Genomic DNA, 18519 nt, shown 5'->3' on the forward strand with positions numbered 1-18519 from the left:
TGGTTTGTTTGTTTTTTGCATTCTGTGTTATTCTCCTGTTCGTTTGCTCACCTGGCTCTCCTTGTTAATTCACTTCACCTGCATCTCGTTAGTTGTGTTCCTGTTATATACCCCTTGGTTTAAGTCAGTGCTTGTCAAATCAAGTATTGCTCTGTCATGTGGTTCCAGAGTTTCTTGTTTCTTTTATTAAAACTTGTTCCTGCACCAGTCTGCCTCCCACCTACCTACATACCTACCTCCTAAATCCTGCAATTGGGTCCTCACCTCTACCGCACTGTGTCAACACAGCAGTGCAGTAAAACAACCAATAACCCTCCATTTTTCTTTCAAACCTCATCACACAAAACAAAAGCACTCCTAAATTCCTTTTTAAAGCAATAGATATTTAAATAAACACAGACTTTAACAAGTCTTCCATGACAGCATCAGACACTGCATGTGAGGACTTTGCAGACCACTTCAGAATTAAGATCGGTGCTATTAGATCTTGTCTTTTATCTTAACAAAATGTTGATTTTCAGCATACCCTAAGCAGTGTTCTTACCCGAGGAAACACTGGAGAGTTTTGTCCTGGTTGATGCAAAGATGGTTGGTTGAGTTTTCTCCCAAGTACACCTACCTACATTTTAGATCCCATTCCCAGGTCGCTTTTAAAAACATTTTATAGTTTCTTTGAGTTCAAGCTTTTAAACATTGTAAATTAGTCTTTTCAGACATGGGTCTTCTCATCTGCCTGCATAACAGCAGTGTTGAGGCCCCTTCTGATGAAGAGAAATTTAGATCCCAGCATTCTTGATAATTACAGACCTCTATTCAACTTACCGTTTTTAAGTAAGATTATAGAAAAAGTTGTTTTTATCTAATTGCATGAGTTTTTAGATAAACACAGCATTTTGAAAAAAAAGTCTGGTTTTAGGACAAACCACATTACCGAGACGACCCTTTTAGAGATGAATAATGAGCTTAGATGTAACATGGACTCTCAGAAACCTTCAGTCCAGGTGGTCTCATCATGGATCTAAAGAAAAGTTTTCAATACAGTAGATCACAACATTTTATTAAACAGACTTAAGTCTGGTGGGCGACCCTGGTACTGTTCTTAACTGGTTTTATCCCAAACAGAAGAGAGAAAAAAACGTAATATCTTCACATCTGAGATGTGAGAGTTTGCATGTCTTGGAGATTTATTGTACAAATTCTTCGAACAATTCAGTAATTTAAGTTGCAATATTCACTTTTTACTGATCAACAACATGATTCAAGCAACCTCCAGCAGCCTTTGCTGGTTTTGCTGATGTTTTGACAACTGATGGTTGTTAATTTTCAGAAAAAAAATCGCAAGATATGATAAATATTTTCCTTTTGATTGTGGGTAATCTGTATCTTCTAATAAGTGTGGGTACTACAAAGAGCAGTCTTTATTTTACTGTAAAATGGCTCAGTATGTTTCTGACCCAGCATGTGCATCATGCAGATTTCCTATAGCAGTCTGATACTGGTCTGTACAAGTCAGGCCAGCTGCCCTTGATGTTCCCTACAGAGAAGACCAAAAGTCAGGGGGGCAACTTGATACAGGGAGGGGTAGATTGTCTCTTATTACAGCAAGAAGTCAGCCAGCTGTGTTAAAACATTTCCCAATCTGGTACACTTTAAGCCTATAGCTCCCTCAGAAAAGAGCCTGTTTTCCCCCTGATCTGTACATGCCTGTGTGAGTGATACCATTGATCAAAGAAATTGGCACCCTTTGGCTTATTGTGTGGATTCACCTGACATACAATCATTCAGAGATCCCTTACAGTTGTTAAGGTTTTCATTGTAGACTTGACATTAAAACCAGGGTCAGCGGCTGACTACATGATTTTATGTCACATAGGAATACGTCCACCTCAGTAAAGTGAACAACAATGTCACACTTACAGTACCAATCCTAATTTACACTTATGAGTCATACATTTTCAAATCCTGCATTTCAGTTGTAACATCTCTGGTGTCACCTCTTCATTTTTGTAGTTCATCTACAGGTGTTTTGTTACTGTACTGTCACCTTTAGCTAAAATCTTACATAATAAACAGATTTTTTTTAAAATCAACAATCTTGTTATCTTGTTTAGTGTGAGATTCAGCTCAGGGCCATTGAAATGTCACTTTTGATGGCTCAATTTAATTGTTTATAGGTGAGAAGCAGCAGCTCACTGAAGAGTTTATCCTTCCTCTTCATGTCGTCTTATACTGGAGGATCATATAGCTCATGTCTTCTGCAGAGGTAGCAAATCCTTCTCTATGATTTATTGCTGTTTGGAAGATAACCACCTTGTGAACAGAGACCAACTTGACACTGATGGAAAAATTTATCAGCTCACTGGTGCATAATACAGTTTATTACCATGTAGTTAGAAAGACCTGCTAACGTGTCCTGGACTGTATATATTTATATACAGTGTAAAAAAGAGAGTAACTGAATGCTAGTAATACAAATCTACCATCTGTTTTATTTCTTTCCTCATGGAAAAAAAAAAAACACAGGAATTTGGAAAGTGCTAAAAAGAAGAAAAGAAAAAGTTCCTAAATCATGTTGGGATTTTTTGGTTTGTTTTTTTAATTAATTTCAGCACAATAATAAATCCCTCCTCAAATACATATTCAGTTTAAACTATTTTAGAAGACAGTCAGCATTTTATAAAAATTATGTATTGGAGGGAGAACAGAATAAATCCTGGCATCATACTGATACACAAGAACCAAATAGTATTCACCTACGATTAAAGATAAATTTCATATATATTTGGATTATTTGTGGTAAATAAATAAATAAAAACCTGCATTTTCACTTTGCTAACATTTTGCAGGCAATGCAGCAGATGGCTCTATGAAATAAGTAACCAAATAGTCAATGTTCTTATTGAGTAATTGGCTGATGTTATATCTCTAAATGTTAAGGAATAAGTGTTGTAAGCTCGTCCAACGTACATTTAAATTAATCAATACCATGCGTGTTAAATGGAAACAGAGACAGAAGCATCTGAAGCAATAAATAGTATTAATATAGACAGAAATGTAGTAAATGCTGCAATAAAACAAGAGAAAAAATGGAAAATGTTACAGAATTATCAAGGTAATCATCAGATTATTTTTAATTTAGCAGTTTTAGATTGAAATAGTTGCCTTGTACAAACAGTAACTGTACAAAACTCATTGCCAGACTTAAATTTAAAAGCTGTCTGTGGTGATGCTGTTGACCTGCGGTTGCACTCTGTTCCTGTTACAGCTGAAGAGCCAGGCTGCCCTCCTGTGGCGATAGCGCTTAGACAGCAGCACATAGAGCACTGGGTTGATGCTGGGATGCAGGTACTGGAGCACAGTGCAAATAAAGTAGAACAGATCCCAAGCTTCTCCGTGACGATACAGGCCCAGGTACACGCACAGCTCTAGCACATAGCCAGGCAGCCAACACATTGAAAAGGTAGCAGCAGCCAAGAACACCATGACTGAGGCTCTGCGGGTGTTCCTGGCACTTGACACTGACATTACAGGGCTCTTGTGAAGAAAAAGAGCCAGGCGGACATAGTTGAAGGCAATGACCAGCATTGGAATAAAGTAGAAAAGTACAAATTGGCTTAGGACTACTTGGTAATGGTGCTCATGAATGGTTGGAAGGCAGAAGGTGACGTTTGCCAGGTTTGGGTTCAGATGTTCCTTGGTAGCAAACATTCGCAGGGGCAGGCTGATAAAGAAGCTTAGGGCCCAGACCAATACAAACATGAGAATGACAAGATCCATTGTGGGTGGCTGGTATGGATTGGTGATGATCATGGCACGGGTCATGGACACGGCACACAGCGAGTAGGTGCTAGCTGCCAGGCTGAATGCAAGCAGGAACTGGTAAACCTTGCAGGAAGTGTCTCCTAAAGGCCAGGAGTGGCTTACAGCAGAGTGCAAGGTGAAGGGGATGAGTAGAAGGGTTAGGAAGTCAGCTAGAGTCATGCTGAGGAGGAGGATATCCAGACGGTTTTTACGCAGTGTGTTGTACTTAGCAAACAAGGAGAAGACCAGCAGGTTTGCACAGAGCCCAATGCCCAGGATCACTCCACAGGTACAGGCAAAAATCACCCCATAGGTATTAGGAACAGCCATGCTATCATCGGCTTAGCACCTGTCAAATATAAAAATAATTGGTTTTATGGGTTTCAGCCTTAACTTTAACTAGTTTTTTATGTGAGACAATGTCTTTTATTCAGCTAAGATTAAAGATAAACTTCATATATTTGGATCATTTGTGGGGAAAAAAATGTATTTTCAATTTACTGACATTTTGCAGGCAAAACAGCAGATGGCTCTGAAATAATTAACCAAATAGTCAATGCTCTCATTGACTATTTGGCTGATGTTATATCTTTAGATGTTAAGTAATAAGTTTTTTTAAGCTTGTCCAACGTACATTTAAATTAATCAAGTCTATGACTGATCATATGTCATCCCACAAAAATACATGATATAATACCACAAAACAAATATGTTCAACCTAAAAGATTAACCAAGAAGAAAAAATGCTTTTTAACTTTAGATCTGAAAACAGCTATATACATACATAATTACATAAATAAATAAATAGAAGAGTTTTGCCTCTACAGTTCCAAATAGTTTAAAACTCATTTAAAACTCACCATCTTTGTTCTTCAGCTTTGTCTCCTAAGCCGTGTCTGTGCACAAATTAGCTTCATTATTTACCCTGAATAAGTCAGTCTGTTACTGATTTTTTGTTTTGAAAATGTCCTGAACAAAGGCAAGGTGGCATCTACTCACGACATGTTACAAAGTGTGATAACTGAATGCGGGGGGAAGAAAAGCAAACATTACATGGGCCGAATTGATTCTGGTTGACTGCATTTAAAGGGAAATGATGCATGTTGCCCAGCTGCTGAGAGAATAGTTATGTATTATTCATTCATCTTGTTTATTTATTATGTGAGAATATCTGCGTGTCTTTGGTTTCTCATGTCATGTCATGACTTTATGGTGTGGCTGTGAACAAATTGTGTAAAGAATTCAAAGACTTCGCTGCTCTTATCTATAAACTGTTGATGAATCCCCAGTAGTAGTAGTATTTGTTGTCATAATTATGTATAAAATAAAGTCATGTTTTATGACTTACGTACTAAAGTTATCTTGATAATACTGTCAACCTAAATCAATTACAATTACATTGTAACATTAGAATTTAATAACTGTTTATTCACATGTAAGAAGTTTCTTGTAAAAGGTTAATATTAGAGTCATCTGATAATGAATTTCTGAGTAAACATGTTTATAATTCTCTGTTACTATGTTTCACAAAAACCTATAAATGCTAAATGAGAGGTTAAAGTGGTACCTGTGTACCATTTTAACACAACACACACCTACACCAACTCTCTCTTCATTATATGAAAATGCTTTGTTATTTCTATCACACTATGAGTAATATTTTACAATCAACACCGCTAATGATCAAAAGATGGTCACTCTCCACAAAGCAGAGTCCATTGATTGTGCTCTTTGTTTCCCTCTTTGACAGAGATATCAGCATTTCTCTCTATTGCTTTAATTGATTTCTTCAGTATGAGCTGTGGGCTCCTAGCAGTGGCTTTATCAGGCTTTGCACAGCATTTATGACTGTGTGTCAGCTAATGGTCTGTTTTGTACATGGCTGCATTTAACACAGGATATAGCTGATGTTGATGCATTTGGTAAACTTGCTATTTCCAGAGTCTGTGTCTTTCATTGGGTGGCTGTTAAAATGCCACGTCTTCTCGAGTGCGACATTAACGGCTTAATTGTGTTCTACTTTTGCCAAAAAGTTGACAAAATCTATTTTTTTTTATACAAACCTATAAATGAAACATTTAAAGTATGTTTTGTCCCTTGTGTGGCCTATCTGATCCCTGCTCCTATACAACATCACACTGAGTGACTTGCCCAAAAATCTTTCAGGGGGCTAGGTTGGGTGTGTGCATCTTCTTTTTAATTCAAGGTTCAGGTGGAGAAAGATGAACTAAACATGATACACATCAATCACTTTTGCAATGCTTATTATATTAATTTGTAGAATATTGTTCTGGAGATGGAGATTAATTAAGTTAATCATTAATTGACTAACTATTTCATGCAGCTAATTCTAATAATTGTTGTGATAACTGTTTCTTCCATATAATCTGTGAAGACTAAAGTTTTTTTTTTACTTAATCTTCTTTTTTTGTATGCCTGGTAAACTACAGACATTTGGTTCCAATACTGTAAGCTGTACTGAACATTTTATGTTCTTTAGAAGTGTTTTTGTTGTTGTTGTTGTTGTTTTGCCTTTTTGTGACATTAGACAAAACAGCAAATTGGTCACTTGTCATTTTTTGAGTAGTAACAATATTAAGTATCCTTCACTGTACTGCCTTTTGTCATTCAGCTAAGCACTACACCAAATGCACTGATTCATGCAGTGACCTGACAGAAGTTTCTGATGCTGCAACAAGCGGTGATCTGTTAATATGCAGATTTCAGTCAATTTCACTTTCTATGCAGGATTTCTTTCTTTGTCCAAAAATCGGTCTAAAATTGCTAAAATAGTCATTTTTTGACTACTTGATCTGATTTATTAAAGTCAATTTAACTGAACCTCTATGCATATGATGAATAAAGACAAGAGTCATAATATATCTAATGGCTACATTTTTAATGTTTGATTAACTGGAAACATGTACAGCATTCCCTCAGTGCAAGTGCAGAACATTGAGTCTAATAGCCTCTGACTCTGGCTTATTACAGGAAAATAAACTAAGTGAAATGATAATAAGTTCTAACGAAGCCTCCAATAAGTTATTAGTCCATGAGAGATCTGAGGTGGGAAAGGAAAAGTAGTACTATCAACAAGAGTTACTAAGATAAAATTCAACCACAAAAGAACGTATACAGGATGTAACTAAAGTGCATAATGGAATTTAGTCAGCAGCACCATGATACATTCACAAAATAATAAACATTTTCAAAGTGAAATAAATTATGGCAGAACTATTTGAACAGATGTATTAATTACACAGTTTTTACAGGTTTTTGTGACTCCATGTCCATGATAGTTTATGCACACAGAGCCAAACAAAATCAGATCTCTCAGCAATTCCTTTGCTTGTTATACGTTGGAAATAAATACTTCCTCCTGTGCTCCGTCTCTGCACAGCTGGTTAGACATTGCAAAGTATGTCACTGTTTTGCAGGATGTCAGAGTTGTAAAGGTGACAAGAAATTCCAAATAAATACTGTATGGACCTAAGAGGATGTCATGGTGATACTTCAGGAAGTTTGAGGAAACAAAAATACAACATTATTATACAAGCACCACCCTGGCACCATAAACAGTCTGTCAGGTATCAGTCAGTCAGTGTCAGTGTTTTAGTGCAGCACTATAGAAGGTCTGGGGTATTTTAGGCAGGATTCTGTGTCCCTCGTGGCCCCTTTGCAATGGCAGACCGTGCGCGCCACCTCTTCTTTTCATTATCTCTGCGCCGGCCAAACCTCACCTTTTTCTTCCTTTTTGTAGCAACTTTTAGTGGCTGGTCCTTATAAGCTATGCCCTTGTTGGTCTCCTGAGGGAGATTAGTGCCCTCCCTGTCCAGCCTGAACTTCTCAAGGAGGTCCTTGGTGGCCTCTTGTGGCTTCTGGTGTAGAGCATTTCCGCTAAAAGTTTGGCTCGGGGTTCTGGTCTGTGCAGGCAGTGCACGCTCATCAGCCGTGTGTACCTCCTCCAGCAGCTCCTGTAGCAACATGCGGCGTCTGAATTCGTGCATGGAACGGCTCTTGTCATGCATCAGCTGCGCGTGGCTGACTGACCTCCTCCTTACAGCAGCAAAGTGACAGAGAGATAGATCAAAATTAATTTAAAACAGAGAAAGGGTTGAAAAAGCTTAATTTTTAGACTAGATTATTCATGTTTAAAGTCTTCATGAAAAAACATGACATGGATCATTTTAGACCATTAAAACCTGTTCTAACAGTTCAACGTCATTTCTCTGAGATATTCACTCTAACAATCCTCCTAAATACATTTTTGGTTTAGACTTTTTTGGAATTTCATTTAACAGCAGTGTTGAGAGTGTGTGTGTGTGGGATAGTTTTAGAAGTAGTGGGAACTGAAATTTAAGGTCAGACTTCAAGAAACCTCAGTACAGTAGGTGGCAGCATAAACATGTCTGAGATTTGTCACAAATTTAAGTATCAGACAGACTTAGAAGAGAGAAAAACATGAGTTCTCTAAATTAACATGTCCTTTTATTTGTGGTTTTTGTTGGTCGGTTTTTTTACTTTGTTTTGACAAAAGCAATATGGATCCTTTAAGGATTTTGGATCAACTTTTTAAAATATTAATAAAAGCTCATTTTAAATTAATGATACATGAATTTTAATTATTTCTCTGTTTCAAAATATTAAAGTGTAAAAAAAAAAAAAAAAAAAAAAAAAAAAAAGCTCACGTTCTTTTAATAAGTGCATCAACTGGTTTCCCATCAAGAGTCACTGGGGAGAACAGCAAGAACACAGCCAAGCTCCACTGATGAAGTAATATTAAAGAGCACATGCTTGAGCCAAAGATCTGAAGAACAAAGTGATATTATCAGTCACTTGATGAATTATCAAAAATGTCATTTTATAATTCAATGCTAAACGGATTGTTGCTTTCTAAGTAGCTGATTTAATCTTTTTTATTATTATTATTACATGGTTGTTAAGCAAAGGCATCTTTCAAACAGATGGTTTACAAAAAAAGTCTTAAAAAGAAAAGAAAAAAAAAAACTTAAACTTACAGGATGTGATTTTCCCCCTTTGTAAAATTCCACAAAATAGTCCAAGATCTTCAGAAAAAAAATAGATATTACAAAATGTAATTCAGAAATATTATGCTAAATGCAATTTGGTCCATTCAGAACTTGTGTCCATATCCAATGGTGTAAATGCAGGCTTGGGAAATCCCCCCAAGTCTCCTCCATTCATTTGCCTCCCAACAGTGTGTGTTGAGCTATTTATTTCTCCCCAGTGTCCAAATTAAAAGAGGGATAAAGATAGAAAGAGCAACAGCCCATCAGCTGCAGAGCTGTGACTCTTCTCAGTTCTGCAGTACCCTCAAGGAGAGTTACACCGAAGCATCATCTTTGGTGGCCAGAACTGAGAGCAGAGCTAAGAAATTTTTTTCATTCCTGCACTCTGAGTTAGCCGGTGAGAGAGAGAGGAACTGAGCGAAAGTCCAACTCCACTTTGGTTGAAGATGCCTACACCACCTTAGCCCATATTCATTCTTAACACCCTGCCCAACCTTCCAACCCTTACCTCTCTCCCCAACCCCCAACCCTTCAAATACACACACACATACACACCTGCTGGGACATGGAGGTGGCGCCCAAGCAACTCAAACGCCATCACATAGAAAGCAGAAGAGAGTCTCTGAACTAGATCTATTTTCATTAATGTCAAATAATTTTCATGCACTTTTGAGGTAAACCTTATAAAGAATTCCTTCATAGAGAGGTCAGAAATGGCAGCTGTGCATTAATATAGGTAATCATAAATTATGAAGTTGAGCACGAACAGTATAAGGGGAGGAGCAGGATTACTCCAAGGTAAACAGCTAGGCTTTACCACTTTCCCAGGGGAGAATGACCATAACCTCAGAAAAACTCAAACCACAGCCTCTCACTACAGACCATTCAGTTCACCTCCACTCTACCTCAGTAAACCAGCTCACCACTGAATGGTAACAGTGGTTTCGGAGGGCTCTCAGATTTTCAGCTAATACGTACAGTGGAGCTTTACATTAAGGCAGCTGTATACAATCTCATATTTACTGTTTGGAAGAAGTTTTAAACATTAACTTACAGATAGTGTATTAAAAGCAAATGTTAAAGCTCAGATGCATGATGTAAGCGGTACTTGTGGGACTAGAAGAGCAGGTATTTTTAGTATCACAATAATGGAGTACTGCATGCCTGAGTGTAGAAGGGCTTGCAGGAACTAGAAGTGACAAAAAAAAGAAAGAAAAAGGAAGAAAAAAAATTCAAGACTTCATGTTTTACTTAAACATGTTAAACTACAACCCTGCCATCTGGATTTTTAAGACTGTATCAGCATGCATGGCTTTAACTGTCTTACAGATTGTAAACACATCTCTACTTTCAGGTGTCTTCCCACAGACCCTAAAAACAGTCATCAAGCCACAAATGAAAAAGAAACTCATAAGCAGCTGCAGGCTGATATCAAACTTCCCCTTCCTTATAGAAAAAGCTGTATTTCAACAGCTACACCACTTCCTGTCACTAAATAACTGTTTTGATGTCTACCAATCAGGTTTTTGGTTGCACCACAGCACTGAGACTGCTTTAGTTAAGGTCTGTAATGACATCCGCTTGAGCACAGATAGCGGAAACATTTCAGTTCTGGTACTACAAGATCTCAGTGCTGCATTTGACACAGTCAACCATAACATCTTACTATACTGGCTGAAAAACTGGATAGGACTTTGTGGCATTGCAATTAATTGGTTTGAGTCCTATTTAAAAAGACAGGGACTACTTTGTGTCTATAGGTACCTATAAATCTGAGTGAACCAAAATAACCTGTGGAGTTCCCCAAGGCTTCATGCTGGGGCTATGGGATAAGCTTTGTGCCACTGGGGAGCGAATCTGAATTCTTTATATTTGAATTTGAATCAATCAATTTGAATCTGAATATGCCTGTTTAAATAATTGCTTTAAAAAACTGAATCCAAATTACCATATTTGATATTGAATCTTTGTTTTTTGAATGTGTATATTGGTAAAGTTGAAACTTTTGTATTTGAAAAAATTCATTCCCCAATTCATTTTCATAGTTCAGTTTTAGTTCTCTCCATTCAAATTCAGATCTGAAATACAAATTCAGATCTCAAATACAAATTCAGATCTGAAATTCAAATTCAGATCTGAAATTCAAACTTTTGTGCCACACATCCGGGACCTGAGGCAAAACAAGTCGATCGCAGATGGAGTAACGTCAGTTTTGTGCAGTTGTTCTCAACGGCTACAAGCAGAGGGAGGGCGAGAGGAGGATGGCGGCGGGGAGAGAGAGAGAGAGAGAGACGCTAAGATCCAGGCCTGCCACTCTCGCTACAACGGCAGTTACCGTTTCTGCAATGGCACTTGCCGTTTCTGTAGCGGTAGTTACCGTTTCCTCAACGGTCTCAGCGGTCTGCCACTGTGGGCTGGTTGCAGACTTTTCACATTAGTGGTAACTCCTAATACAAGAAAAATATGTGTAAGTTTGCACAAATTAATGTGCACCTCAAGTGACATACATACACCATGTAGGCTATAACGGACCAAAACAAGACAGGCCCTACGACAGCGTTCAGGGGGGACCACCTGGAGGTGGAACAGATGGCAGGATCAGGTCAGGACGGCCGGACCGGGGCAGACTCTCCAGAGGGCGACCCGGAGGTCGCGAAGACTTGGACCGGACCTCTGGAGGACAGGCAGGCTGGATCTCTGGCGGCGGACGGGCAGACTGGATCACTGACGGACGGGCAGACTTGATCTCTGACGGACGGGCAGACTGGGTCTTTGGCTGCGGACGGGCAGACAGGATCTCTGGCAGGCAAGCAGGCAGGATCGCCGGAGGCGGACGGGCAGACACGATCTCTGGCGGCGGACGGGCAGACAGGATCTCTGGGTCAGGCGCCAGTAACGGGTAAGGGGCGTCTCGGCCTGAGACCCCCTCGGGAGCAGGGATTCGAGCAGGGTGAGGAGCGTCTCGATCGGAGACCCCCTCGGGAACAGGAACTCGAGCAGGGTGAGGAGAGTCTCGACCGGAGACCCCCTCTGGAACAGGAACCCGAGCTGTGGACAATAAAGGTGCCGACACAGGGGAAGAAGACCTGGACACCGTTGTGGGACACTGCGGCGCAGGGCAGGACCTCGGAGAAGGCGTGGGACGCTGCGGAGCTGGGGAGGACCTCAGAGCTGGCTTCGGACGCTGCGGAGCTGGGGAGGACCTCGGAGCTGGCGTCGGACGCTGCGGTACAGGGCAGGACCTCGGAGCAGACTTGGGACGCTGCGGTGCAGGGCAGGACCTCGGAGCAGGCGTGGGGTGCTGAGGCACTAGAAGTGGAGGCAAAGCTGGAGACGTGGGCCTGGGAGCCCGTGGTGACACCCGTGCCCATGGAGCTGATGGCGTCACTCGAGACGTGGACCGAGGAGCTGGTGTCGACCTCCGAGACGAGGCCCTCCCCAGTGGCCTGGGGCTTATCGCCAATCCAGTCCCCCAGAAAGGCGACCACTCTGGACAGTCCAGCGGCTCTGGCTCCGTGTCCAGTCCTAAAAGCAGTCCCACCAGTTCGCTTGATGTCATGATCTCGAGGGGCCTCCGCCCCCGGTGCCTGGACGTCCTCCTCCTCCTGTACCTTGTAGGAGGAGGTTTAGGAAACCACAGGTCTGGCTCCCCCACCGTAGGGAACCAGTCAGCAACCTCAGAGCCGTAATACTGACAAAAAGCCATCAGACCTGCTGGGTCCATGTCTGGTCGGATCCTACTGTCACGAATGGCGGCCGTCGGAAGAGGTGAGGACCCAATTGCAGGCAGTCAGGCAGGAGGCAGAATCGGTGAAAGGAAAAAGGTTTATTGGCAGGATCCAAAACAGGTAAAACATAACAAAAACCAGAGGGAACAGGCAAGGGTGAAATGATGATGAATGGTGAGGATCCGACAAGGAACAACAGAAAACCAGGGGTACTTATACACTGAGGGAGTAACAAGACACAGGTGAAGTGGATGACTAATCAGACCAGGTGAACTAATGAGGCAGGAACAGAAAACCACAGCACACAAGGGAAAAACTGAACATGACCAGAAATCCATAAACATAAAGTCCATAACCGTGACAGCATCTGAATTTGAATTTCAGATCTGAATTTGTATTTCAGATCTGAATTTGAATGGAGAGAACTGAAACTGAACTATGAAAATGACTTTACCAATATACACATTCAAAAAACAAAGATTCAATATCAAATATGGTAATTTGGATTCAGTTTTTTTAAGCAATTATTCAAACAGGCATATTCAGATTCAAATTGAATGATTCAAATTCAAATATAAAGAATTCAGATTTGCTCCCCAGTGGCACAAAGCTTATCCCATATGGGGCCCCTGTTGTTCAACATCTGCATGCAGCCACTTGCTCAAATTATGGAAAACAACAAAATATGTTACCACAGTTATGCTGATGACACACAAATCTACATAACCATCTCACCAGGAAACTACAGTCTAATCCAATCTCTGTTAAAGCCCCAGTGTGTAACTTATTTGGTTTTTATTACCAAAAATCGAGTATCGCTTTCATAAATACGTATTTTACCAAAGTCTAATCACAATCAAAACCAAATGAAAGCATTCTTGTAGCTCAGAATGAGTTGTTCATAAACATATAGGTGGCAGTGCACCCAACTGGAGGCTGCCATGTTGTATTATCGTCCTTAGCCAAAAGTCCTTGCCAAAAGGAAACAAACTTGTTTGTGGGGGGGACAAGCAAACAAAACCGTGGATCATTCACCTATGGCCTGAGGTTGTGCTTTATGCAAAGACTGCTGTGTGGTTGCATATTGGCAATTGGCTGCCGATCCGGCTGACACCACCCTCCCTCATCCACCTCCACTGTGATTGGTTGCCGACTCTTCAGACTTCAGACCAACCTCTGCTACAACGATTGGACGTTGCCATTCCCGCACTTCCTGCCCTGGTACCAATCAGAAGAACCCCAGGTATTTAAAAGGGAGGAAGAGCCCTCATTCTTGGCAGCTGTGATCTATTAGGCCCACAGTTTGCCAACTGGGATTGTTTGGAGACGCTGGTGTGTGAGAAAACCTTGTGGTTTGAGCTTCAGATTTCCCTTTGATTAGATTGTGTGCACAGTTGTGCTTTTTGAGTTGAATTGAGAAGAGACACTCTCATCTTCTTTTGAGTACCCATTTGTGTTTGAGTTTGTATAGAATTTTGTATAGAGTTGTACAGAGTTTTGGTTAATGATAATTAATAGTTTTAAAGAGGGGTTGTAACACTGACTTCGAAGTGTTTAGACCCTGAATTGGGACACAACTTATATCTTGGTGATGACTGACCTTTTCTCTAAATATGCCTTTGCAGTGCCAATTAAGGACCAATTAGCCACCACTACAGCCCAGGCAATGTACAACTGCCTGATTCAGACTTTTTATTGACCAGAAAGGATACTAAAAGGCCAGGGTGCATCCTGTGAATTGTCTGTGATGATAGAGCTCTGCCAGTTGTATGGATTCCAGAAAAGCCATACAACAGCCTAGCACCCCCACGGTAATGGCACCTGTGAAAGGTTCAACCAAACCCTGCTGGGATTATTAAACCCCTGTCTGAGTGTGAACAGGAATAGTGGCCTGATCGCCTGCCAGCCCTTGTCCAGGCCTAAAATAATACTATGCATAGTACAACTGGGGTGAATCCCCACTATATTGTCTTTGGACATCAAGCCAGGCTATTGGTGGATTGGGTTATGGGTTTGCAACCAATGAGTGAGTCGCATACCTTGGAAGGGTGGTTTAAATACTATCATCAATCATTGAGCAAGGCCTATGAACTGGTGAAGAGTCGGGCCCAACATAGACAGGAAATGGATGAGGCTCGCTATAACAAGCGAGCCTCAACTCCCAGGAGAAAGGGTGTTGGTTAGGAATTTTCATGGAAGGGCCCAAGGGAAACTTAATTTGAGGTGGTTACCAGAACCATTTGTTGTGGTTAAGCAGCTACAAGAGGGGCGCCCAGTTTACATGTTTACAGAAGGTCCTACTAGCACTGTACATCGGAATAACCTAAGACTGTGTTCTTTGTATCAAGGACAGGACCATGCTGGGACAGAAGGACCAACACCTATGGCAACGGACGACTCTAACCCGCTGCCCCCTCCAACGTGGTGGCTACCAGGGCTGATGGTCACTCAACAGCCTATAACAAACACAGCACTGCAAACTGACCCTCCTAGAGGACATGTGGCACCCAGTGTAGGACCTTAACAGCCTGATATGTGTCGCTCTTGCATGTCCAATTTAGGGGCATCCCCAGTCAGATGTCGGGTGGAGTAAATGGTTGGGACGACCAGTACTAAAAGAAGGGGGAGCTGTCAAGTTGTAAAACAAAACTGGACTAACTAGTCAAACATGTCCCATTAGTGACACCTGGCATCCGCCCTCCTTGCCACAATGTTGGTAGGGAGTTTATTAGATTAAAGCAAGACAGGTGTGGGACGAAGCAGGCCGGCAAACACAACAAGCGTAGGTGGCCGAGCAGGGAGACACAGAAGGTGTGTAGAAACAAGGCACAAGCAGATGGGGTAGCAACAGAGGAGGTGAATCATGCTAGAGACGACTGCAACAATTCAACTCCTCTGCAGGTGTTGCTAATTACTAATCAGCCGTCTTGCCATTTTCACACCAAAAACTAAATCAAATACACAGTAAACAAATAAAGTGCACAGCAAAGAATACAAGACTATGATTAACCATACAAAAAAATGGGACAAGTCTGAATAATTAGTGCAGTTCTGTTTTACACCTTGACAAATCTTTGAGTTAATAATTAATTGTATAATAAAAATGGTTAAATGTTCCAAACTAGAAAAAAACTTTTGGCATAATATACTTAATTTTAACATTACCTTCCTAAACCAAGGATTTAGAAATGGCTCAGGCTGGTTTACTTCCACAAAGTTTTGATAAGTGTTAGAAGTAAATAAAGTTAAACAAAGTTCATAGTTTTATAGTTTCAATAAAGTTCATAGTTTACAGTTATAACTGTTTTCTTCTTAAGACTATTGCAAGCATATTCTGTGAATCATATTATGTGAATCCTACACTGTGTGCGCATATATTGTCAGTGGATACGTAACTCATTTTTCTCATGGGAAAGCTGAACATGAACTTGCTGAGAAGACCCATCAGGAGCAATTAGGGGTTCGGTGTCTTGTTCAACATGAGCTCGATGGCCGGGCATCGAATCGGCAACCCTTGGGCTACAGGACGACTATTCTATCCACTAAGCCATGCCGCCCCGATAAGATAACACAGTGTTAACACTTGGACTAAACAATTGCATTTTCAGTTTGCATTTGGCTCTCTTTTGGTTTACAGCTCACTGTACACAATTTACAGCTTGTTTGTGTCTTTGTCTTTGTGTTTTTGTGCTAAATTGAACTCCTTGCAAGTAAATTTGACTCTACCAAGATTCCGTTGGTCTGTCGTTCCTGATTCAAAGTCTATGATTATTTTTATCCAACAATAAGATTCACTAGTCACTGAAACCAAAAGCAAAACATTCAAGGGTGAAAATGTGCTGTAAAATCAACCAACAAGCAGATACAGTACAGAACATAGAACTTCAGCTCAGATGGAGTGATCTAAAACTTCAATTATTGATCTTTGGCTACAAGAACTGTGATAAGTCCAAATATGATCCAACTTGTGGTCAAAATAGTGTTTTTTATGGACCGACCATGCCTTGCAGAGAGGCTGAAACAGCTCCTCACAGGTTTTAATCAGGCAGTGTTTGTCCCAGTCATTCGACTCCAGGTTTCTCTGTCACTGCCAACAAAAAGTTTGATGTCTCCCTGCAGGACAGAATTATTTTACTATTTGCAGAATAATTAATTTATCCCATTACTGCAACTAGCTATTTTGTCTGGATGGAATAACTTGCATTTCTCTAAATAAAATCCATAAATTATTTCTATGTGCAGTGATGATTAGTAGAATCATGTTAGGGCCAGCCTAGAGACCAGTTGGTGGTAGATTGTTTAATAGAGGGTCCAGTATTTTATAAGCATGAAGTCATGATTCAAGTCAGCAAGGGGTCCAGAAAGGGTGTATGGCTGTCTCCTAAATTAAGGTCTCTTCTGTTTCCAAAGTGCATAACTGAAACATCCAACAATTTAGCACTTCGTTGAGGAAAAAAATACATCATCTGATTCCTTTCTACAAGGACTTTACCTGCAAAAAATTGTGAAAAAAAAATCCTATTTCCTGGCAGACTGCAGCATATAACAGTTGCCAGGAAAGCTGCTTTTGATTCATGCTAAATTGCACTCTCAACACAAAACAGTATCCCTGTCCGTTTTTCATCCTTTTCACACTGCACCCACTTCACATTCAAGGATCCAGAGTAGATACACATCCACCCACGCAAGTTTCAACACATTTGTACTCTTCTGATCTGAACACACTCTGCATTTAGACAAACACACACTTTAGATATAGAGTTCAGTATCATAAATGTGTCATACTTATTCCCTGCATTGGCCCACCCTATTATGTCATTAAATCTGGCTTAGGCTGCAGTCACATTTCCTTCTTTTGTTTAGGAGTTAGTCATCAGCATTATGTACAATAACTTATGTTTTTATAAAGATTGTATCTGTACTTCTAATTTCCACACACATCTTATGTTATTCTATTACTAATTCACAGCAAGCTTTCACTTTAACTTTAATACAGCAGAGTGAAAAGTGAAGACTAAATCTGAAGTTACACCTAAAGTAAGTTTTTACATATGAATTTGGTACAGTTTTTGTTGAACAAGAAACTTAACCAAATTATACAAAGATTTAAATGTCATACTTAACCAAATGTTTAGCAGCAAAGAACAAAGTAATTTTTAAAGTATATTTGATAATGGTCTTTTATAGTGTGTTCATGGCTTTGATTTGTTCACATGAGAACTGCAGGTTTGTTATCCTGGAAAACCTCACTTGAAAAATGAGTTTTGCAGACTTACTTCTCACTGTTAATGGTTTTTTAACTGCGAGTTACTGTACGGGCCATTTCATTTAGTTCATTTGAGGCATACTTTATAATTTTGTATTGTGGGCACTTGGAATAGTTTTCTGCAACTCATTCACACCTACCAATCATAGCTGTCATCTGAGGAATGCTCATTATTTCTCTTTAGATTCCCTGGGTTTGGCTATTTTCAACAGCTCTGCTACAGAGGCTACGATGATTCATAGAGATTCATAATGCTGATGAGACAAAATGTTAATTTGATCCTCTCAGTATTTAGGTGCTGAAATGATTGTTTTTCAGTTGTTGTTTTGTTTGCTTTTTTGTTTTTTGTTTTGTTTATTTGTATGCATATTATAACTTTTTTAATGCTGAAATAAAAACACTGAAGGAAAAAGAGAACTCAAACTTTTCAGTTTTCTCAGATATTTTGATTTACTTGATTTTGAGTTTGTCAAAAAAAGGTTTTGCTTGTTTGTTTCCATTTCTTTATGCTTAGACCTATCAAATATTGTTTCAAAAATGTATTGTTTGAAATTAGTCAGCTACAAGATTAAATGTTTCTGCCCTTGGTAACTGACACCAGACATACCAGGTTAAATTATTAACACATTGAGGGGGGGCACTACTGAACAGGAGAGATGTAGGACCTGTTTTGCAGTGGCTCTTCTGGATTGTG

At 40.0% G+C, this 18519-nt stretch overlaps 2 protein-coding genes across 2 annotated transcripts; both read right to left on the bottom strand.

Annotated features, from left to right (window-relative positions):
* Window positions 1-3207: 3207 nt before the first annotated feature.
* Window positions 3208-4131, bottom strand: LOC121648106 (galanin receptor 2a). Its single transcript, XM_041998054.1, has one exon. The coding sequence runs from the start codon at window positions 4129-4131 to the stop codon at window positions 3208-3210; it is 924 nt and encodes a 307-aa protein (XP_041853988.1).
* Window positions 4132-6730: 2599 nt separating this feature from the next.
* Window positions 6731-9093, bottom strand: pthlhb (parathyroid hormone-like hormone b). The gene is made up of 3 exons (XM_041997563.1): window positions 8820-9093; window positions 8490-8608; window positions 6731-7857 (listed from the first exon to the last, which is right to left on the bottom strand). The coding sequence occupies exons 2-3, from the start codon at window positions 8591-8593 to the stop codon at window positions 7446-7448; spliced, it is 516 nt and encodes a 171-aa protein (XP_041853497.1). The 5' UTR covers window positions 8594-8608; window positions 8820-9093; the 3' UTR covers window positions 6731-7445.
* Window positions 9094-18519: the final 9426 nt, after the last annotated feature.

This window comes from Melanotaenia boesemani, chromosome 10 (genome assembly GCF_017639745.1).
Source record: "Melanotaenia boesemani isolate fMelBoe1 chromosome 10, fMelBoe1.pri, whole genome shotgun sequence".
NCBI lineage: Eukaryota > Metazoa > Chordata > Actinopteri > Atheriniformes > Melanotaeniidae > Melanotaenia > Melanotaenia boesemani.